This window comes from Etheostoma spectabile, chromosome 4 (assembly GCF_008692095.1).
Source record: "Etheostoma spectabile isolate EspeVRDwgs_2016 chromosome 4, UIUC_Espe_1.0, whole genome shotgun sequence".
NCBI lineage: Eukaryota > Metazoa > Chordata > Actinopteri > Perciformes > Percidae > Etheostoma > Etheostoma spectabile.
This window is the reverse complement of record NC_045736.1, coordinates 15,853,770-15,876,599: the sequence shown is the minus strand read 5'-3', so window position 1 is coordinate 15,876,599 and position 22,830 is coordinate 15,853,770. Positions and strand designations below refer to the sequence as shown.

The window sequence follows — 22,830 nt, the reverse complement described above, 5'->3', positions numbered from 1 at the left end:
CAAACAGCATACATTCAAGACATCGTGTTTCATTTTTGTTTTGGTCCTGATGTGTGACAAATCTGGTTTCCCAGCTATGACCACACTCAACACACCAAGTTATTGATCTTTACATACTTATTTTTTAAAAGCACCCAAGAACACCATAGAGAGATAAGCACTTGAGCCGATGTTCATCTTCCGCTGAGCACAGCAAAGTCCCCCTAAAGGTTAGATCACTCCTACACTGATATATGTCTGCCTCTCCTCACACCTTTGGCACGGCCCTAAAACACTCCTGTCCTTGTTCTCCATTGGCCCTCCTCTGTCAGATGGGCAGAGGATGCGAAATCCTCTCCTAAGACAGGAAAATTCTCAAACCTTCTCCAGTTGTTTCCGCAGGCAGGTGACGCATCAGCTGCATAGTTAACGGCACTGGTTAGAAAGTAGGCAATCAGCTAGGACCATCTCCCATTTTTTTCTGAAACTTGGCTTTTGAGCAGAGGGGCCCAAACCGGGAGAAGTAGAATGGGGGCTGGAGCGAGCGCTGAGGAGAAACACTCCAGAGGGCTGGAGAAGAAGCTGAAGGAGGATGCCGAAAGGGATGCAAGAACTGTCAAGCTGCTGCTGCTAGGTAAAGACAGTCAAGTTGGATGCTATGACGAAACTTTATCATCATGGTAACACATATTTAAGGGCCCCATAAGGCTACATGGTGAAAATATTTGTACCCCTTGAGCCTGCAAAAGTAATGGTTAATAGTTACCTGTCTATGGGACACAGTTGGAGCTGGGGTATTACTTTGTCTCGTGTAAAAAGTTTGGTTTAATCTTCCAAAGACTTGACGTTATTAACACAGACATATCTTGTTGACTTTGTGTCATGGATAGACCATAGTAATCTGAATAGCTTTTAAAGGTTTACTGCGTAATATTGACTAATTTAACTTTGAGAAAACAAACAACATGTTTGAGTAAAGTAAAGGCTTAATAACCTGTGTCAGTGAATTGCTTCGACACTTTTATAATCACTCAACCCAATCCCTTGTTAATCCTGAAACAGGTCCTCCAAAACAAAGGGCTTAACCCTGAAGGACACAGATACACTAGACCCAACCCAAACAGGGCTTGTGGCTGCAGCATTCAAATGCAATAACCCAAATACATCAGCATTTTGTAAATTGTGGATTGTGAGGAGCAATTTAGTGTGGTCAGGTTAGCTTTTCAATTCAAGGACCAACAAGTTCCATACATCAAAATATCTGTAGGCTATATTGTGTACAAGAATGTTGGATTTAAAAGCAAAATCATTTGCAAGATTGGTTGAGTCTGGCATTTATTGTTTCAAAAATCTATCAGCTTCTTACAGATTTAGTTTTGCACTCAGCTTAATCATCTCCTCATGACAATGTGGGTCAGCAGCAGGAAGAACTTTGCCTTACCTAAGCATCAAATAAGATAAGACCTGAAGTAAGAAGTATTATGACTTGCTGGGATCCTCTGTCTGATGAACCTGCAGTTAATATCATTCTCCTCTCACATTAATATAATCCAAAACATAAATAAAAGCAAAAAACTATGGTTAAGAAGAAGTCACATTTCTTCAAAATCCTCATAAACGTTTTGATCAAGTTCGGAATAAAAGCATAGTTTTATTATTTGATGTGAATAATTACATTTAATATGTCTTTTTTACCTTCATATAGGCGCTGGAGAATCTGGCAAAAGCACTATCGTCAAACAGATGAAGTAAGATATTTGACTCTTGCGCCAAAGAAATCTCTTATTTTTTCTCTAACTGACTGTAAGTCACATACTAATCCTGTATTTTCTTAACAGAATTATTCACCAAGATGGCTACTCACTTGAAGAATCCATGGAGTTCATTGTCATCATCTACAGCAACACCCTGCAGTCCATCATGGCCATTGTGAAGGCCATGACCACATTAAATATGAACTATGGCCACGCTGATCAGCAGGTAACAGCTGAGACACACTTTAATGGGATTTGGGGGATTTGATTTTAGGGATTCTAGCAGACTATTAAACATCAATTGTATTGTGTCCCTGTCCTCTTCCATTCACCCTGCAGGATGATGCCAGGAAACTCATGCATCTTGCAGACACCATTGAGGAAGGAACCATGCCTAAAGAGATGTCAGACATCATTTTGCGCCTATGGAAAGACTCTGGCATTCAGGCGTGCTTTGAAAGGGCTTCAGAGTACCAACTCAATGATTCAGCTGGATAGTAAGAAATCACCCAAGCTGAATTATAAAATTACCATGTTAGTGTTTGTTGTTGAAGGAATTTGATTTCCCCTCAGCTACCTGAATGACTTGGAGCGGCTGATCCAACCAGGCTATGTGCCCACTGAGCAGGATGTGCTGCGATCAAGAGTGAAGACGACTGGCATCATCGAGACTACATTTGGTTTGAAAGATCTCAATTTCAGGTTAGTCAGTGCAGTATTTCTCAAGAGGATGGCACCAGTGACTCCTCATCAGTGCTCCCACTTTGCTGGATTTTCAATCATACAGATAACATTCTTCTATTTCCATGCAGAATGTTTGATGTGGGTGGCCAGAGGTCAGAGAGGAAGAAGTGGATTCATTGTTTTGAAGGTGTGACCTGTATCATCTTCATTGCTGCTTTGAGCGCCTACGACATGGTGCTGGTGGAGGATGATGAAGTGGTATGATGGCAGTAATATTTTACACTTCATATTCTATACTTTGTGTGTATTTTCTTTTTGTGGACAATTGGCTGGTTAATTTGAAAGGCTCTTTATTGGGATTTGGTAAAAACACATATCCTTTCTTTCAGAATCGAATGCACGAAAGTCTGCACTTGTTCAACAGTATCTGCAACCACCGCTACTTTGCCACCACCTCCATTGTACTCTTCCTCAACAAGAAAGATGTGTTCACTGAGAAGATCAAGAAAGCTCATCTCAGCATGTGCTTCCCTGAATATGATGGTGAGGTTTATCATAACACAAATTGCAGCCTATTGAAGGACTTTAAAAAGTGACAAACTGATTAAATGTGCCTATTTATCTTATTTTCATTAAGGTCCCAATACTTATGAGGATGCTGGTAACTACATCAAATTGCAGTTCTTAGACCTGAACCTGCGCCGAGACGTCAAAGAAATCTACTCTCACATGACCTGCGCCACAGACACAGAGAACGTGAAGTTTGTGTTTGACGCTGTAACCGACATCATAATCAAAGAAAACCTGAAAGATTGTGGTCTCTTTTAAAAATCATGCTGAGAAACCCAATGAAGGTGAGAAAAAGTTTGCACAGTATTATAATGATACTAATAAACAGCTAATAAGCAGAGTCACTTTTTTTCTTTTCTTTTTCACAGGGTGATGTTGTAGCCCTGTCACATTCCACAAATCCTCTCTCAATTCAAACTGAGGACTGAGGATGAAAACTGAACCCCTCACTATCCTCAAAATTGGCGAATGCAAAAAAATAAAAAATGTATTTGTTGTCTTCAAATGAAGTTGTAGCTTTGACAAGACTTCGGGCCAAGTCCAGAAGACAGCTCTTCAGTCAGAAAATACTGTGCAGATTTCAGATGAGTTGAATTTTAGTCTAGGTACCTTTTCTCTTGAAATCATCTCTTGGAGAGCTATGCACCAGTAACTCTTTATCAGTGCATGTAACTTTTTGAAATAGTTAAAATGACCAGTTTAGTTAAGTCCACAATTAAACAATTTTCTATTCGAAAGTTCATGAAGGGTGGTGATACCATGTGGATCTGTAACACTGTTAAGTGATAGATGTAATATACTTCAATAAAAATAAATTTAAAAAAATACTTGTGTTTGTTTAACAATGTGTAAAGTTTAACTATCTACAGGCCTGTGAGCCAACTATCCTGTACAGAAACCAATAATTGTAAACCTTGACTAAACCTATTAAAGCTTATAGAAAACAGAGTACTTTCCCACTTTCACAAATAAAAAAATAACACAGCAATGTCTTGTTCATAATCTGTCATTTATTCAATGTCAGTTTCTTTTCTAGAATTATGAATGAAAAAACACTCCTTTAAAATGTTAACATCCTTTAACTTTATTTAAAAGGTAAAAAAATCAGATAGATTAGAAGAATAGTTTTTGGGATATACACTTATTTGCTTTCTTGCCGGAGGTTAGATGACTAGATTAATACTAGTTTCATGCCTGTACGGTAAATTTTAAGCTACAGCCAGCAGCTGGTGACAGCTGTAGTTTAGCTTCAAGCACAAAAACTGGAAACAGAGGTTAACAGCTAGCTTGGCTCGGTCCAAGTACCAAAAACCACCTAGTATCTCTTAAGCTCACTAATTAACACGCTACATCTTGTACATGTTTAAGATAGCTGTTTCCCCATTTCCTGTCTTTGTGCTAAGATAAACTAACCAACTGCTGGGGTTAGCTTTATATTTACCATACAGGAGCCCATTTAACCAAATTTGCCATTAAAGGTCAATTCCTATCCAATTAATTTGGATGTGTTGTGCTAAACAAACCTAACACTATACTTCTGACCAGTGCATTAGCATGCCAGAGTCCTGCAGTACTTGATTTATTTATCTGCAATTTCTGACCAAGAGACATTTGCATAAAAGATTTGCATGAAAGCTGTGCTCGCAAATCACATTTGTGAAACAGGCCCAAAAATGGTATCAAGTGGCATCAACCTTTTATTTTAACTCTCAGCAAGACTGCGAATAAGCAAAATTCCTAAAATGTCACTATTTCTTTGAAGATAATTTAAGACAAAATGGTTGAGGCGACGTCAGCTATGGCCTGGAGCAGTTAAAATAAAAACACTTGAGAATATGAACAGCTGTTTCCCAAAGCCAAAGAAGATGCCGATGCTGTAACATAATCGAGCCAGGCAGCCTGAAGCTCTCTGCTGTGTTACAGACACTCAGGCTGTTTGGTATAAGATCAAACCGATCCAGTAGAGATTTCTTTGTAGAGCTGTACATGAATCAATCACAGTTAAGGGGATATCACATGTTCTGTTTGTGTGGAGCAATAATGAATATTCACAGTATGGCTGTACCTCAGTGGTTATTCTTTTACCTCAGATAACCAAGTTGGAAGATTTGCAATATAAGTAACTAAGACTATCCTAAGACATTTCAGGCAACAACATTTCAAGGAAGTTTTATTTTTTTTATGAAAGCATTAATTGATTTTTCTTTCAACCCTGAGTTCTCCCCACATGACAATGAATAAGTAATGATGATGTGCAAATATGTGACAGAGAAACAGAAAAAGAAACACAAATGGCTACTTCCATCTACTCTGAACAAGAGTCTGTTTACTAAATACGTCTGACAGAAGGTTTTCGCTCATGAACATTAAAAGATACATTTTATGGCTTGTTTGTCATGTCTAAAAACAAAAAGGATCTTAATGTCATAATCAGTGTAAAATGAACATACATATGGAATGACATCTATTGTGCAAATATCAACTTTGTTGCCTCAAACTAATTCTTGACAAATACTTCAACACATCCAGATAAACCAAGAAAATAAAAAGGCACTTTAAAACAGCGAGTCCTCCTGAGCCTCTTTCTCACTGTCAGTATGTCAATGTGCAGCCCTTTTTTTAAAAGCGCAGACCTAATCAAGTGAATCAACTGAAAAGAGGCACTAATTATGTTTAGAGAGAAAGTTTAAGAGGTGAGCGCTTTTTCTAAGATATACATTGTACATATGTGTGGCTAGATGGCACTGTTCCCAAAAAAACAATATGATTCACAGATCAGCTGTAATTTTCAATTATGCATACATACACACACGCAATCACACATACACAATGTATAAACACTCACACTTGAACCAACAGCTAAACGGACAAAAACACACCAGCAATTCTAAGATCCCCTTACCCAATCTCAATTCGTCACTAGGCAAAAATGAAGCATTTGAAAAGACTCCTCATTTTCCAGCACATAGGTTCTTCACCTTTGTTGATATACTCACCCACCAAAGCAAAAGAACCCACACGCAGTCTTTTGAGTAATACAGCAAGTGATCAATCTGCTTTCTCAGGTTTCCTTTAGTGTCAGTTCCCTATCTGGACCCTGAGCAGCGGAACAGAAGGTCAGGATTTTGACCAACAACGATCCTTTTTAACCTCACTGCATCCGCACCCAAGGAGCGTGTACAGAAGGGCTGTTCATCTCAATGTCACCACATGCATCCTCATACTCAGAAAAGTCCCACCATGTTATCGATCTGCTTCATGTAGATACTCTTTAACGGAAGAGTGTACCGTCGCTCCACTGGGATCCTGTTGCACTGTTAAAGAGAGACAGGGAAGAAATCAGAATGCTATCACAATAAAAGTTACGCATGACATTAAAAACGGTGAAAAGTGAGATGGGCTGGGCGAGGAGGATGGCCTCACATTGCTGGTGTTGCTCAGTGGTGGCCGCTTGTTTGGTTCTTGCTCTGCCAGCACTCCCTCTTCACAAGGAAACAAGTCATTCCACTGTTTCTCCCTGAAGCGCTTGTCTATAGGCACAACATGGCCCTCTGTAGTGAAGATGTACTTGTTGTCGGATTTGTGAAGTGGGTTGTCCTCATCGAACAGCTGCAATACAAGAGAGACATTTTTGTTTATGTGACAGCTGAGCCAAAAGTTGGGCTAAGTTGTATTCTGACAATGGCTGGGGGACACTAACAAAATCTGATAGGATAATATTTTTAATAAATAATAATGTTTAAAAAATTGCAATAGCTCTTACTACAATTATCAAAAATTTACAACATATTTAGCATCACAGTATGCTCTCATGTCATTCTATATCCATAAATACCAGCTCCATCTCTGGCATACTAGACTGTAACTTACCAGGTAAAGGTATTTGCATGTCTCACTGAGGAAGAAACTCTCCATGCGATCCTCTTTGGATTTGTCCACGACATGGTGGAGAGTGGCATACCCACATCTGCAAACAACACAGCTCAGTTCAGCTTAAAGTATCTAGGCAGCGTAGGAAAAAAAAAAAGAAAAAGAAAAAAAAGGCATATATTACATGATCCATACCTGACTTTGGCATTTTTCTCAAGGCTCTGAAGAATATCCATTCCAACATGCAAATAGAAAGGATTTTTGGTCGCCTGTGGGAAGTGAAGAAAAACAACTTTGAAGTAAAAGATAATAAACCCCCACCACCAGTGCTGTGTTACAACAACAGGTTAGTACCTGGTACAGCAGATAGGTTGACTCCACCAGCTCTGGTCTTAAAGGGTAGAAGAGCACATCAGGAGCCTTCAGCTGCCAGTTGTATCTCTCTGGCAAAGCCCCAAAGCGCTTCCAGATGGCATAGTAGAAGGCGTGCAGGCAAATTGCATTATCTACATCACCATTCAGCACCTTGTACACAGAGTGGCAACACTTTAGCTGAACACAACAGTTTGGCAGTTTGCTGATTATTTGTATTTGTCCCTCTGCTTCGGTTTCACTCACCACTGAGTCTGACTTAATGTCCCACCCACAACAATATCTGACTATCCTTTAAAGGTGCTCTAAGCAATATTGGGTGACGTTACTTCTTGTTGAAGTTCAAAATGTTTTCAAACAAAAAAAAGACTAGCTTGCCCCTCTTCTCCTCCTTTTTTTTTTACAGTGTGTCCTGGGGACAGGCAGCTTAAAGATAGTGAGGAGATGTTTGCTGTATGTGACAACAAACGTTGCAGCTTAAAATATTGCGTGACATTGCTTAGAGCACCTTTAATATGTATGTTACGTTGAAAGATTCCAATTTATTAAATAATTGCTTAAAGCGTTTAAACAAAGTTTTTATATGGAGTTTGTGACATCCCAAAATCTTAATTTGGATTTAAGGATTTTTATTTTCACTGTACATGCATATCGGTTCCAAATATTGTTTATCGGTTTCAATAACTATTAATAATCGGTATCAATATCGGCCTTGAATAACCAGTATCTGTCGATCCCTATATTTGACACTTATTTATAAGACCTGTTATAGCTGAAAGTGCATGAACTAACCTGAAGCCCCGGAAAGAAGGCTTGAAGGGAGTCTATCCAGGTGTTCATTATTTCACCACTGAACATGTTCACATTAACATACAGAGGTGGGTCACCCTCTCCTTCATTACATGACTCTCTCCTGGAAAAACACAGAGGCAGAAGAGGGTTCACAATATGTATTGTATGTATGTGTATCAACATCCTAATACAATGTTTGTACTGTATATTCAAATACTAAGGCAACCACAGTGCCCCTGTCATTTGTCAGCTGTTGACCAGCCAAACCCAGCTACAGTTAAGGCTGTGTCACTTGCTCAAGGGCTAAATATCAGTGATTTCTAAGGAAGAGGAAAGTGTTACGTTTCTGTGTGACCGTGTGAATACAGATGTCCCATCAGACATCTCATGACATCCTAAAGTCTCAGAATTCATATTCCACATCTCTCAAAAAAAAGAAAATCTGTAAACTCGTAAGCAGTTTCATTAATTTGGCTCGTTTTGGCCATTCCTAGACAGAGATTCATTCACACAGCAGAGAAAGTTCTATTTCAGAGGCAACCCGATGTGAAGCCCCCAGTCCCACCCACTTTCACCAAAATGCACGCAGTTACCTGTTTTTGCAGTATAAGACTCACCCTCTCCTAATGTGGTTGTGAATACTCTCATAAGCAGCTTGGAACATCCTGTGGTCCTCTTTTTCACCAAAAAGTAAGTATGATTTCAGCAAATACTCATAGAAGGAATCCATACCGGCTCCCAGACCGCTCTGCTTGCTGACCCACTGGCCTGTTTGGATATTCACTACATTCCCTAAAGAATTACAGATAGAAATCACATAAAAATGCTTTAAGTTATATGATATTGTAAGCATCATATTTACATGTTGTAGACTTAACCATGCTGGGTAGAAGCTTAAAAAAGAACCAAATAAAAGAAAAAGAAAATAGAAGATAATTGTATTTACTCTACGTGACTACATACGCAGCTGTACTTACCTAACAGACCCGTTTCGTTGCTCCTCAGGTTCCACAGAGCTCTGACGGCTCGTCTGGCTACCCACTCAAATGTGGAATCTCCAATCAAGCGGCTCAAAATCCCAAACTCCACCAGCAGGGACCCAGCTCCTGCAGTACAAGTCTCGTTGATGCTATCAGGAGGAACGCCAGTCTTCAGATTCACCTGCATTTTACAAACCAATGAAGACGCTGTGTGACACTTCAGTCTTTACAGTATGTATGAAGTCATTCAACTTCCCTTAAGTTAGGTGTCTGTGAGCGTGTATCTTGTAAAAATAGCAATAATAATAGTAGCTCTAGTTTTTAACAGTCTCACTCACCCGGGGGTAAGGAATGCCTGTGCTGGTATTCTCAAAGGCCGGGAGTAAGCGAACAGCCAAGTCATGAGCCATGTGAAGAAGCTCATTATCGTAATCGTCAAAGCCGACCTTGCCAAATGGATGTTTCGGGTCCGTTAGCAGGATGTGGGATGAGATAAGGCTGCCCAGGATCCTTCAAAGGAAAAAGAAATATGACACTAGGGTTCCACACAGAAGCATTACGTGAACAGATCATTACAATAAGCTTTTTATTCTGGTATTGATATCATGATATCACATCGATTGTCATTTTGGTTTTCATGGTAACAGCCAGACAACTTAAAACGGTCATCAATAAAAAAATTGCTGAAATAATTTAAAAGTCCAATAAGGTGGCTACAGAAGTAATCATAAAAAGATCAAATTCAAGATTATTGCTTTCACAATGGCTGTACATGCTATTGGTTAAAAGATTTGTATCTTCAGCAAGCTAGTCGGTTTTTTAATCATGATTTTATTTGATTATAACTATAGCAGAAGGAAAATAGTAGCAACATTTGTACCTGATGTTTGCCTCAAAAACTTGCACAGTTGAGTCCTTGTCAAAAGACACAGTATCTATAACCAGCTTGACAGCTTTGTGGAATTCTGTCACGTTGCCAAGCACCTGTAGAGAAACACCACATTATATAACCACAGTGTTAACAAGCTTATTTGGGTGCATAACTACTAAATGGATTCCATGTGTTTCACTAAAATTCTATTCTTATCATTATAGATGGCAACTGTTGTAAAGAAGCTTTGATTAATAATTTGAGCCATCAAGTCAAAAAGTGCATGTCTTTTGCATGTGAAATTGACTTAGGAGAGCCCCTGATCCATCAGGTTTAGGGCTGACACAGTAACAAGTTGAGTTTAGAAACTCGGCTCCGTCTCGATTTCATGTCAAGGGATGTTTTGACTGTGACAGAAAAACAGACAACTACTCAGGAAGTGCTAACCACTGCGCCTTTTATGGGACATGTAGTACAAAATAACTGTTTTTTGCAAAACAGGTGATGTTAACTCACTACCTCACAGACTGGATTAAGCTGCTTTCAATCTCATATTTAAAGTTAATGCAAAATGTCAATACTAACCACTGATTAGTGAGAAAGAAAAACTGCTGATTTTGCGGGACGTGGTTTAAAAAAAAGACACAGTGTAACTTACCAGTAGGGTGTCTAAGGTGTCGATCAGGGTTAGGGAGTAGTTCCCCAAGACGTCGTTTATGTTGATGTTTGACCTGTAATGAAAGCAGCGAAACAGACTCATTGGTGTCTTTGCAAAAGAGGGAGACGTAATGAACGGACGACAAAAAACACAAACACAGAGCATGTTTTAAATCCAACAACGTGAAGTTCAGATGTGAATGCAAAGTCTTATCTTAGCTTACTGGAAGGAGAGAACAGAAATGCCATATTAAAAAAAATGTGAATTGTAAATAACATTTCCCCACTAACTAGAGGGTTTCTTTCTTTAAATGCCTGACATCCCGGTTCAAGACTCCTGAAAAAATTAAAGCCAAAGCTGATCTGAAGACAACGGGTGGCTGTTTTTGCCTCATTACATAGTTATGGCTGCTAATTATTTCCATTGTCGATTAATGTGTTGATTATTTTTTCGAGTAATTGTTTAGTTGTTTGGTCGGTGAAATGTCAGAAAATTGTGAACAAATGTTGATCAGTGTTTCCCAAAGCCAAAAATCCCTTTAAAGAGAGACCTTCAAATGTCTTGTTTTGTCTACAACGCAAAGTATTATTTATTTTGTTATTTATTATCTAGTTCACTGTCATAGAGGAGTAATGAAACTAGACATTTAAAATGCTGGAATACGAGGATTTTGTATAAGTTTCATAAAAAAAATGACTCAAATTGATTAATCGATTATCAAAATAGTTGGCGATTCATTTAATGGTTGACAACTAATTGATTAATCCTTGCAGCTCTAGCTAGGGCGGCAACTAACAACCATTTTCATTATTGATTAAGCTGACAATTATTTTCTCTTTTATTTTATTAATCAATTGGTCTATACAATAGTAAAAACAATTTTATAAAAGCTCAAGATTTATTATTATTTATTATTTATTTATTTTGCTTGACCAACTGTTCAAACCCAAATATCTCTCAAACTATTATTAAATATGAGAAGAATTATATGAATTTGTTTGAAAAGTGAATCATCAAAATAGTTAATGCTACATTTTCTGATGATTTACTTATCATTTTCGCTCAAGTTCCATCAGGCACCATTATTTTGGATGCCACTGTATGTCTTTTTACCCTGGAAGTCCAGAGATCTCGCGAGAGCACAATCTGAATTTGCTCAGCGAGTTGGATTTGGGTTTGTCTTCATTCAAACTGAAGACAAAACCTGTTCCACATTATGTGACTGAGAGGAATGTTGGTGGATAACACCGTTGACTCTGCAGATAGTAAGAAATGTTTTATTTGTCAGTCACATTTCAATACACATTTAACTGAACATGTATTCTAGTAAACCCCAAAACCCTCACAACTTCTGTACACTGCTGCATCTAAAGAAGAGTTTGGTTACTTGCCTACATCCTGCATGGCTAGTTACCATGATGGCTGAGCAGAAAATGTTTTTTCTGGAATTTGAGTGAACCGGACTGTAGAAATATACCGACCTGCTTTTTTATGTCATTTAAAATTTGGTTCTGTTAAACTGGTATCCTATTTAACATAACTTAACCTCAGATGTCTTTTACTTAGTGTTTGTTACAGACATTGTGCAATGACTGTATATATACTGTATTGTATACAAACTGAACACCAGTTTACTCTGATTTACCATGGGGATAAGGCCACGGTGGAAGCGTTTGTGTACATGTGTGCATGTGTGTCTAACATAACAGTATGGGGAGTGAAACGTTTCATTAGATGGCTTATTGTAGGGTAATTCTAGTCTTTCTGTTTCAATGTTCAACACAGGGCAAGAACGTGCAGGTGTTTCAGCTAGTCTATGCTTTTGCTCACTGAATAAGGTATAGAGTGTCTGTGCATTTTACTCCCCTGAGACTGACAAAAAAAAACTGGGTATTTGGGCATGTAAAGATTTCTTAAGCTTGCTGGATTTCTTCTCTCTTTTTGTCCTTGGTTAAGTGTGATATTTTTAAGCGCAGAGAGAGCTCGATTAACCAAGTAGTTCATCAACAAAGAATCAATCATAATTATTTGTATTTATTAGTTAATTAATCCCTCAAGTCTTCTTTTTTTTTTAACAAAAACGTCATCTTTACCTGCTTTTCAAATTTGAAAATTTGCTGATTTTCTTGGACTTTTGTGATAATAAACAGATTATCCTTTTGGTCTTTGGTTGGACCAAAAAAAGCAATTATAAGATGTCACCTAGTAACTGTGGTATGACAGTTCATAGACTAAACAATGAACGGATTAAATATTCATCCGAATTATTGATAATAAAATAATCGTTAGTTGCCGCACCTTTTCTCTACCTTCATCAATTTCATTTTCTATAAGGTTTAATCCTGATTTCAAATGAATTAAGCGATGAAGACGTTAAACAGTTCCTTGATTTGATCGGAAGATGTACTGAGATCAGTAGGATTACTACAGCTACTATTGCAAAGTACATGCAAATAGTAACGTTACACTCTGCAGAGGACAGTTCAAATGTAACCGCCTGTCACTGCCAAGTCAGGGTGCCACTCGGCTGAAACCACCACCATTGACAGCACAAACATTAACACACTTTTATAAAAGAAAACATTAACCTGTCGATGCAGACAGTCAGGACAGCTTATGACTCACGGGTTTAGCACGTCTGGTCCCCTCCCTTTACAGTCAATGGGATTCAGCTCGTCCTCGGGAAAGGCATATTTCATGTAATTGTCATACCCGAAATAAAACATTTCTTTGGCCATGTCCTTCATTTTTGCTTTCAGCGTGTCTGGGAAGGAGCTGTATCTCCGGACGTACTCGTCCTTGTTGCCATCGAAGAAGCTCAGGTAGGGTCTCTTGGTTGACTCCTCTCCAACATTTGCGCAGGTGGTCGCCTCCTCTTCATGTATGTGACCGTGTTTTCGTTGAGACCACGAGTTACCCTGCGGATTGATCCCTTTTTCGTCCCTGAATAACAAGTCTAATTTGTGCAAACTGAAACCGAGTGGGAAGTTGAACCCCCAGCTAACGTTAGGTCCGAGTCCGAAAGCTAGCCACAGCACACAGCTGAGGGAGAGTCTCAATACAACCAGACCAACTACTATTGACCTCCATTGCATCTTTGCCCCGGCTCGATCTTAAAACGCATACTTTAGGTCCACATATGTCCGAGGAATGAATGTGAAATCATGTGTTTGTCAGGCTAAACTACAATAGCACAGAGATAGTGGTGATTCCGCCCTACACGCTTCCTGTCAACAGACCAGCCCCTACTAGATTCTGAGCTGTGATTGGGTTTACTCTTGTGTCGTCATGCAAAAGAACGAAGTAGGCTCGTCTTGCGATTGGTCGCAGAGCTGTCAATCTCCTGGTTGCGTTTTCGTGGCAGTCCGGTCCGACGTGTCTTATTATTCTGATTCAACTTCTGCACCAATAGAAAACAGCCACAGGAGTGAGACGTTCAGGGGCACATAGCAAGCGATGTTTAGGTAAGGTGTAAAGCTCCTCCAATTATAGTTGTGCGTTGATGTCGTGAACTTCTGAACAAGTGTGATATTCCTAAATCACCAAAGCAATATTTTTTTAGTTTTTGATGCAATCAATTCCGGTGCCGTAATGCTTCTCATAAGATGAACTTACTTTACTACTGGGTCCTTTTGTTACTGGTGGTGGTCGAACCTGTTTCCACTGTAAAAAGATAATTACTAATCGTGAGATACGTGTTTTATTTCAGAAATAAATTGTCTCTGTTTAAATGCTGTTTCCTAATAACCTAAGCCTACTTCAGACCTGGACTGGAAGTTAATCTGGTGCTTACAGTTCCGAGCATCTGTTTTTAAAGTATGTAAATGTAGTTACTTTTTCCATGTGATACATGTCATTACAAAATTATTTAAAAAAAATTAAAAATATGAATACATTTTTGGAATTCTATGAATTGATTTTGAATCGGTAAAGCTTGAATCGATGCAAAAATGTGAATAAATGTTTCTGCACACCCCTAGTATTGCCATTTATCAGTGTGCAGATTGGAGTTATAAAGGCACAGCACTATAAGTCATTAGATCTCAAACACACTTATCACCATGTCATTAAAATGGACCTGGCTACACAATAAGTAGTTACATTTCTGTAAGAAATGCAGTTAAAGATTACTTCAGGATTAATGGCATTTTTAAAGAGCCATGGTACACCTGCCCAGGTGTTTTCACTTTGGCTGATTAGACCTTGCCAGGAGTGTGCAGGTGTCCAGGTGTGTGTGGATTGACTTTCCTGTGAGCTTTGTTGCACCAGTTAGTAGTGGGTAATCCTGTATAGATCCAACATACCAACCAACTTCCACATGACTGTAAATGTGACCATATGGATCTATTTAAATTGTACAATGATTAGATCAAACGGTTTGCTTTTCTCAAAAATCACGCAACGAGAAGAAAGAATACCTTTGCAGCACCATGCCAATCCTTTCATCATACACCTATTTTGTGGTACAAAGTTGAGTGTACAAATAACAGGACAATGTCAAAATTAAAAAGCATGCCTTTTTATTCTTAAATATATTGAAGACGTGTTGTTTTACTCTTCCCAGGTAGACACCCCTTGCGTGCTGCTTTGCTTCAGAGGTGAGAGACATTGCACAAGGCACTTATATTCTGCCACTCTCTCCGCTTCGAGGCAGCACAGACACATCATTCCACTGAGGCTACTTACAAACAGAAGCCAATATGAACCACACAACCCCGTACAGCTTTACTTTTAGCACATTCAGACTTTAAATAGAATCATATATTCATACACCCACATCGGTAAAAATCATACTAGCTTGATATTTGTACAGACCTGCATCAATTGACTTGCTTAAATGCAGAGTTTTCTAAAACAATAGACATGTCCTTGAAAGAAGAAAACCTTATCAAGCAGAGAGTGACAGTCATCAAAAACAATACACGTCCACGTCAGTAATTTCCTGGCATCACATCTGACTGTGTAAAGAAGATTGCTTGTTATATGAGGCCTGTTGGACAGAATCAACCCTCCTTCAAGAGGGTGTTGTTGTATACCCAAGATTAGCGTTCTAAACCACTGGGTATGATCAACCAGGTAATGCCTAAATGTAGATCCAAAATGTGATTCTGACTAAGTTTAAGTACAGCTTTACAGGACAAATAATGCCAAAGAAAAAAAAAATCATGAAACTTGGTTATCAGAATCACATTTTTTGTAGTGCATTCTGAGGGTTTGTGAAAAGAACCACAAGGTGAAAATGGGGGAAATGTGTCACAAGCAGAACCGAGCAGCTTGTGAGATGAAGATACAACTTTATATCATTGCAGAGTGATGGGGGGGGTGGCATGACAATAAAGTGGCAAAAACAGCAGGAAAACAACTCTTATATCTTTAGCTCCTCCTGGATTTTGAGTGCTGGATGAGCCACTGAAGTGTGATGTCTGGAATCAAGGAAACACGCTGCGTCAGTCTGAGACTCTGTTAAGGATTCAGGCATTTCTAACTCAGTAGCAACACACGATATGGTTTGCATACAATTTTTTGTACAGTTTGAGCTCTTTTTAGTCTATAGAGCCATCCAACTCACCAATGTTGTCTTTCTCTTTGCAGGAAATCGAGTAGCAGCATATCTCTCTGTCCTGAATAGCTGCCAGATTCCTTTGAAGGGAAAAAAGGTGCATGAACAAATAAATATGAAAAGACCGCATTAAGGCTGGTGATCGATCTTACTCATCTGCAACTTGTGGGCGGCATTGTTTAAAGGATGAGCACAACTCTCAACGCATGTTTCTAACTTGACAGCAGAGGGAGCCAGTTCCCTGTGGATCTAGAACAGTGACATTGAAAAAAGAAACTGGCAATACAAAATAAAACAAGCATACAACTTGATGTTGATATTATTTGCATTTTTTTTAATGACAACCTTCTCATTTTTTCTTCATGTCACTCTTTTAATCTGTTTGATTTTACACTGACAGTTCTTTTTCATTTAATTAATTTGATGAATCTGCATACTAAGGCGAAAACTTGAGTCTTATGGAGCCACAACCCGCAACGAAGCCTGGCATCAGGGTTAGGGGTGCAAATAAATATCCTTAGCCTGTGTTTTCTTTTTCAGTGGAACTTTTTCACACAATTGTGTTTCCTTTTTCAATGCAGAATTTTATTTTCAATGCCAAAACTTACACTCATTGTTCTAGTTCCTTACAGTGGACTACAACTCGACACAGGTCTAGTTTTAACAAAAATATATGAAAGTCACGCTTTGAAAAAAAAAAAAACTGTTTAGCATCAACTGATGTAGGATTGTAAAAAAATATATAGAATAAAATTGTATTATATATAGACAAGACATAGTTTAAAATAATACTCTAATATTAACACCCTAAATTATTTCTCTATACCTCTGAAATGTATAATAAAGAAGGACATTTTCATGACAAAAAGAGTCTGCAGTGAACTGCTGTGCATGACAGAAATGGGCTGTAATTGAATTAATATAAATAAATAATAAACCAGGTAGTATTTTCGAACGACCGTGCATCCTTCCCTCATTTCCCCCTGAGACGAGAGAACTCTGTATTGTGTGTCTGGGAAAAAACCTTGGGTTTTTTTCAGCATTTTTGCCCAGCAGCTCTGTACTACAAGCCAGCTAGTTCCGCGTGTTTTCAGTCCTCCTATAGGGGGTTGGACTCTTTACCCGAAACGAGCCGAAGCCAGCCAGGTGTCAGCCATCTTGAAGCTACGCTAACAGGCTCTCTCTTTTCAGCAGTAAACTTTTACAGCAATTATGTGCTTTCAAACTACCGCACGGACAGGGACGGGTGCTGAAATGTGGTGCTTTTATCCAACTACACCTACCATTCTACATTCCACGCAAATTCACGGCTATGTTTACTCCACTCACTCCAAGTGCTAATGCTACCATTGCAGTAGCTGAACTTTACGGAGCTTATAATGCGTGTGCACTAATTGTAGCCTGTTTCGTTTGTCGTTTTTATATATTTTAAATGTGTAACACCACTTGAGCCGCGGTGAAACATTGTTTTGTGTATGTTGTAATGACAATAAAACACACTTGAGTTGAATGCCTCACTGGCTGTATGTATGTACCGTATGTATGTAAAGGTAGGCGTGGCTTGGGAGTAGATTGAGCAGTGAAGCAAGTGCATTCTGGGATTTGGTATCTTTCATCCACATGAGCCAAAAACACATTTTCTGGCTTTTCTTGGCCTAGAAATCACCAATTTTTAAAATTGTTTTCACATTTCTACAGTGACCAAAATGTAAAGATATATTAATTTTTCCAACGGTGAAATATCCCTTTAAGAACTTTGCACACTTTTTCATACTTACATTTTCTCAATGAGCTGCTTTTCATCTAGAGCACTAGGAAGATCCCTTTTGTTGCCGAGTACCAAAACCTAAAAAAAAAAAAATTAATTACAACTGAACTCTGCAACTGCAGAAACTAACAATTGACAGAACCCACACATAGTTTTGCATGACTTCCGCAGAAATGACACAGTTCTTGAAATTGATTTCAGGAGAACACTTACAGGAATTCCTTGCAACTGAGGTTTGTCTAATAAATTATGAAGCTCATTTCTAGATGCCTCCACCTTTTCTTGATCTGCTGCGTCAACCATGTACCTAAAAATGAGCAACACCAAAAGTATTAGTTAGATGTGTTTTACATACATTTCCAGTGCATCCACTTCATCACCAAGTGCTTGTTAAATTTCCTCCCGTTTGTTTTTCGGACAAACTTGAAAATCGAAACAGATACTCACACGATTGAATTAACTCCACGACAGTACCGCTCCCACATGCTCCTGAACCTTGGCTGCCCTCCTATATCCCAGATCTGCAGAATTGTATGATATTCCTGTTTCAATTATTGTTGCCTCCTTGTAAAACCTGTGTGCTGCTTTCATTTCATTAATTACAGTTACAGTGTAATAACAGCAGAAGGATTAAAATACCTTGATAGTGACGTTTCCTTTGGTGACCTTTCTCATATTGAACCCGACTGTAGGAATCATGTCTTCACTGAAATGCCCAGACTGAAAGGAAGTATACAACTAGTATAAGTACTTTCTTATGAAACTGTATGACTTTTGATTGTTGACAGGAAAGAAAACTTTTAGAAAAAAAGGGCAGCTATGTGTAATTATTTGATCAAATGTATTAAAAATATGACATGTTGCATGGGATCTCTTATACTTTTACAATTTGACATCCTATTTATAGCTTGGATTGAAGTCTAATACTGATACATACACATACATACATACAGTGGCGTGCATAGGTTTACACTCCCATGCTCAAGTTGACTAAAAAGAGGAATTAAAAAAAACTCTTTTAGAAATGGATCTTAATGCCTAAATAAAAGAAATCTGAAAAATTCAACCTTTAAGGACACCAATTTTTTTTTAATGAATAAATAATGTATTGTGAAATACATTTTCTTCCTTAAAATACAGGGGGCATAAATATACACACCGCTATGTTAAATTCCCATAGAGGCAGGCAAGTTTTTATATTTAAAGGGCAGCTATTTCATGGATCTAGGATACTATGCATCCTGATAAAGTTCCCCTGGCCTTTGGAATTAAAATAGCCCGACATCATCACATACGTAATGGGTATGTGATGATGTCGGGCTATTTCAATTCCAAAGGCCAAATGAACTTTATCAGGATGCATAGTATCCTGGATCCATGAAATAACTGGCTTTCATAATAAAAATGGACTACAATAAACAAACAACCAGGAATTCCTCATTTTAAACCAAAATGATAAACAAGCCAAACACTATATATCTACATGTTCTCTTCTGAATGTTCAATATTGCAGACTGAAGTAGGAAGGGAAATCCACTTCAGCATTCAGAATCAGCAGCATTTCCCTTTAACAACAAAACTCACAAGCCGTGTCTCTTCCTTCTGCCCGCCCTCCTTTGCAAGACTGCAATTTCACAGCACATGACTTGCCGGAGTCACCTGATGAAACTAAGTGGAAATGAGTGCAGCGGTCTTATGACTGAAGAAGGAGGAACCACCTCCACAACAACTATTTACTCAGTCTTTTGTGTTGCTGGCTGGCAGGGCATTTTTTCATCTCTTCAATGTGTGACGAATCTGGGTTATGTTCCAACCCCAAACCCAACTTCCTCCTAGACACCAGCCCTCTTACCTGATGCCAACAGCACACTCTAATTCATTTGACAAATTCTGAACTTCATAGTAAAGACATTGTCTTCTTTTAAATGTGAAGGCACAATAAATAGTGCACTGGTGATTTGCTTTCTGCTTAACACTTCCTTACATCAACATGGGTAGTAATAGCTCCTGCCTGGTAAAAGTTTCTGGGCAGATAGGGCTATTGAGATTTTATTGGAATTCTGTGTTTCTTAACAATTACTTTTATTAGTAATTCATCTACCAATTATTATTTGATTAGTTTTGTTGTTTTAAATGTCTAAAAAAATTGTGAAAGAAACTGGCAGTTTCCTAAAGCCCAAAGGCAACCTCTTTAAATGGCTTGTTTAGTCCGCTTTATAATCATATGAAACACAGAAAATCTTCACAAATGAGAGGCTGAAACCATTGAATGTTTGCCTTTTTTATAGAAAACATAACTGACTAACAGAATTGTTGGCAGTCTTTCTTTTTCTATCAATATGCTAACTAATGAATCAATTAAGTGTTTCTAGTGGACATATGTTTTACAATAAACCCAAGTAGACCAGCACGATAAATGGTTAGAAAATCGCGATCTCGATTCACCCCTGTTCATGATTTAATTTATAAATGACTTTGATTTTTTTTTTTCTCCAATTAATTTACTAAAAGCATTTGACACTGACATTAACATGTTTTAATTATGTAAAGACATGTTCAAGGAGTTCAGATAGAGCCTGTATCAGGGCCATATTTAGTTCAATGTTACTTGTCACTATTTTTGGTAGCCTACTGTACTTAAATGGCCAGTATGTACTTTATTTTCTTTATTCATTTAAGCCTCTATGTGTACAGGCTTATGGTGATGAGCAATGTACTATAGGTGTCAAAAGAATCTATGTTTGGTTGGTACTGCCAATTTGTTTTGTTTTGTCATGGTTTATGTGTACAATACACATTACACTTTCTGAGAAAAAAATCGTGGCAGAGAATCATGATATCATATTTTTCCCCAAATAGTGCAGGCCTAAACCCAAGCCTAAAACCCTGTCAATCAAGTTAAAAGCTTTTTAAAAGAAACACTTCAACACACGTGTGAATCAAAGAGAAATTGCACAGACTAAAATAACAAGACAAAACAGGACAGACTGTCAGTCTCAAGAGAAATCTGATTGGTTGTCAGCGAGAGCTAATGGAAGAGAGCCATGTGTGCAAACTGTTGCGAGAGCCATCTGAGTTATGACAACCACAAACTGGTGAACAACTCCAAACAAAGCCATGAAACTTGCTTCTCACAATATGCTGCTAAAAACTCAGTTGCTGTCTAGTGATTTGCCAATGAAATTGCTTCACCAGAAACTGCCTATTTTAGGTCATCTCTACACAGTTACACAAAGTTGCACAAGAGAAAAATGCAACAAAAAAAACCTCCGGCCCCAGGAGGTCACAGCAAAGATGCAATCTGTATGTGTTATTTTATCACAATTTGCATCTGAAGCTGATGGTCACAGCAAAAAGCATCAACTTCCGTTTATTTTAACTTATATAGCCTACTACATGTTTATGCCACTGGCCATCTGGGTATATGGTCAACTTTATACACCAACTTTTTTGTAACTATATCAAACCATTTCATGCAAGTTTAAAAACAACATAACCGCCCCCGTTTGCATTCATTTTCAGAGAGCTAGCTCCAGTTTTACCTCTTTATGACAAGATCCTAAAATCTTAACAATACGTATTTGGAGTGGTCAGTTTCCAAATGTTGCAGGACACCTGTACAAAAGTTACACACTGTGCTGTAATGTGAAATTGGCTGTGTGTGATCAGTTGTTGTAATGGTCAACATGTTTTTACGTTAACGTCCTGGTGGCTGACAGCTTTCAGTGCAAAATGAGCCCCCAGTTTAGAAGTGATCAGATTTAAGTGAAGAATGTACAATGCGCTTGGGTTTAGCATGCTAAACAATCATAACAGTACGACACTAGCCGACGAGGACCACCTCTTTATGGAGCCTAAAGTCTGTGGAACCTACCAGCAGCAAACTAGTTAGCTCAGCTGACTTTTTGACACAATTCCACCAACCTGACTCAGTTTCAGGGTTGTTTTTATGGGTGCTGCGGTCCAAACTGAGTAACATCACATCGTTTTTTGACCCGAAAACCAGACAGTGTAGCACAGACCTAGTTAGCTTGGTAACTCTTATCCCATTATTAGCGCTAATAGTATTAGCACTACTGCAACAAGGTGGCTAGCAGCTGAAGACTTACAGCGATCACGTTTACAAATGTTGTTTTCCCCGAGTATTGGAGGCCGACCAGCGTCAGCTCCATCTCCTCCTTCCAAAACAGAGACTTGAACCAGTCCAGGAGTCGGTTCATTAGTGCCAACATCTTTAAGTCGGTGGTATCGCTCCCCTGTGTGGTTGTGTGTGTTTCTCCCTCCCTGTCAGTCAGATGTGGCGTTTTTCCCAGTGAGGAAGGGAAGTGGGACGCAGCCAGCCAGTCATATGATCAGTCTGCCGAAACGCCCGGCAGCGCCCCCACTGGAGGAAGTACCGAAGTGCGAAGACTACTCCTGCTGAATATTATACCAGGACTAATCTATCTATCTATATATATCAATCTGACTACCATTCATGTACATAATTGTCTGTTTTAAATGCATCTTAGTGTCCGTTCTTACTGCGCCTTAGTCTCTACTGCACTATTTTAAATATGGATATACTGCCAACTGTATATATCTAGATATTTATATTCTTCAGTTTTTTTTAGACTTGGTATATTTATATTTATCACTATACATGCTCTGCACACCTAGCGTTATATAAGCATTTATTTATTTTCGTGTATATAGCTAACAGCTCGACTTTTCTACTGTGTTTTAAATTTTTTCTCTGTTTCTGTGCTGTGAACTTTGCACGTAATTTCGTACTACAGTGTACTGTGGAATGACAAATAAAGAAATCTTGAATCTTGAGTAGAGAACATGTCAGGAGAGCAACAACAGTGTTCATACACACACACTTTTCACTGCTGTCCTCACGAGAATACATACATACATACTGTACATACATACATACATACATATATACATACATACATACATGCATACTGTACATACATACATACAT

At 38.5% G+C, this 22,830-nt stretch overlaps 3 protein-coding genes across 3 annotated transcripts; 1 reads left to right on the top strand and 2 right to left on the bottom strand.

Moving 5' to 3' along the window:
• The first annotated feature begins 301 nt into the window (after positions 1 to 301).
• On the top strand, positions 302 to 3,975 carry gnat1 (guanine nucleotide binding protein (G protein), alpha transducing activity polypeptide 1). The gene is made up of 9 exons (XM_032513305.1): positions 302 to 613; positions 1,685 to 1,727; positions 1,818 to 1,959; positions 2,073 to 2,230; positions 2,307 to 2,435; positions 2,546 to 2,675; positions 2,807 to 2,960; positions 3,055 to 3,271; positions 3,356 to 3,975. Exons 1-8 carry the CDS (start codon positions 508 to 510, stop codon positions 3,243 to 3,245), a joined length of 1,053 nt encoding a protein of 350 aa, XP_032369196.1. The 5' UTR covers positions 302 to 507; the 3' UTR covers positions 3,246 to 3,271; positions 3,356 to 3,975.
• A 1,165-nt stretch (positions 3,976 to 5,140) lies between these two features.
• On the bottom strand, positions 5,141 to 13,782 carry edem1 (ER degradation enhancer, mannosidase alpha-like 1). The gene is made up of 12 exons (XM_032513304.1): positions 13,156 to 13,782; positions 10,531 to 10,603; positions 9,882 to 9,985; positions 9,340 to 9,511; positions 8,999 to 9,182; positions 8,639 to 8,813; positions 8,022 to 8,142; positions 7,212 to 7,382; positions 7,053 to 7,126; positions 6,858 to 6,954; positions 6,411 to 6,596; positions 5,141 to 6,301 (listed from the first exon to the last, which is right to left on the bottom strand). Exons 1-12 carry the CDS (start codon positions 13,623 to 13,625, stop codon positions 6,212 to 6,214), a joined length of 1,917 nt encoding a protein of 638 aa, XP_032369195.1. The 5' UTR covers positions 13,626 to 13,782; the 3' UTR covers positions 5,141 to 6,211.
• A 1,247-nt stretch (positions 13,783 to 15,029) lies between these two features.
• arl8ba (ADP-ribosylation factor-like 8Ba) lies at positions 15,030 to 22,229 on the bottom strand. The gene is made up of 7 exons (XM_032513306.1): positions 21,968 to 22,229; positions 18,498 to 18,578; positions 18,306 to 18,379; positions 18,072 to 18,165; positions 17,869 to 17,936; positions 16,100 to 16,170; positions 15,030 to 15,953 (listed from the first exon to the last, which is right to left on the bottom strand). The coding sequence occupies exons 1-7, from the start codon at positions 22,088 to 22,090 to the stop codon at positions 15,904 to 15,906; spliced, it is 561 nt and encodes a 186-aa protein (XP_032369197.1). The 5' UTR covers positions 22,091 to 22,229; the 3' UTR covers positions 15,030 to 15,903.
• Between the last annotated feature and the right edge of the window lie 601 nt (positions 22,230 to 22,830).

Coding starts and splice junctions, on each gene's coding strand:
- edem1 (XM_032513304.1), bottom strand. CDS start 13,625: ATGCAATGGAGGTCAATAGTAGTTGGTCTGGTTGTATTGAGACTCTCC. Junction 7,383..8,021: donor CCTTCTTTCCGGGGCTTCAG/GTTAGTTCATGC, acceptor TCTGTGTACAAG/GTGCTGAATGGTGATGTAGA. Junction 7,127..7,211: donor CAACCTATCTGCTGTACCAG/GTACTAACCTGT, acceptor CACTTCCCACAG/GCGACCAAAAATCCTTTCTA.
- gnat1 (XM_032513305.1), top strand. CDS start 508: ATGGGGGCTGGAGCGAGCGCTGAGGAGAAACACTCCAGAGGGCTGGAG. Junction 2,231..2,306: donor CTCAATGATTCAGCTGGATA/GTAAGAAATCAC, acceptor ATTTCCCCTCAG/CTACCTGAATGACTTGGAGC. Junction 2,436..2,545: donor TTGAAAGATCTCAATTTCAG/GTTAGTCAGTGC, acceptor ATTTCCATGCAG/AATGTTTGATGTGGGTGGCC.
- arl8ba (XM_032513306.1), bottom strand. CDS start 22,090: ATGTTGGCACTAATGAACCGACTCCTGGACTGGTTCAAGTCTCTGTTT. Junction 16,171..17,868: donor AAGCAGCTCATTGAGAAAAT/GTAAGTATGAAA, acceptor TTCCCTTCAAAG/GAATCTGGCAGCTATTCAGG. Junction 15,954..16,099: donor CAAAGAGAAAGACAACATTG/GTGAGTTGGATG, acceptor CCTTGATTCCAG/ACATCACACTTCAGTGGCTC.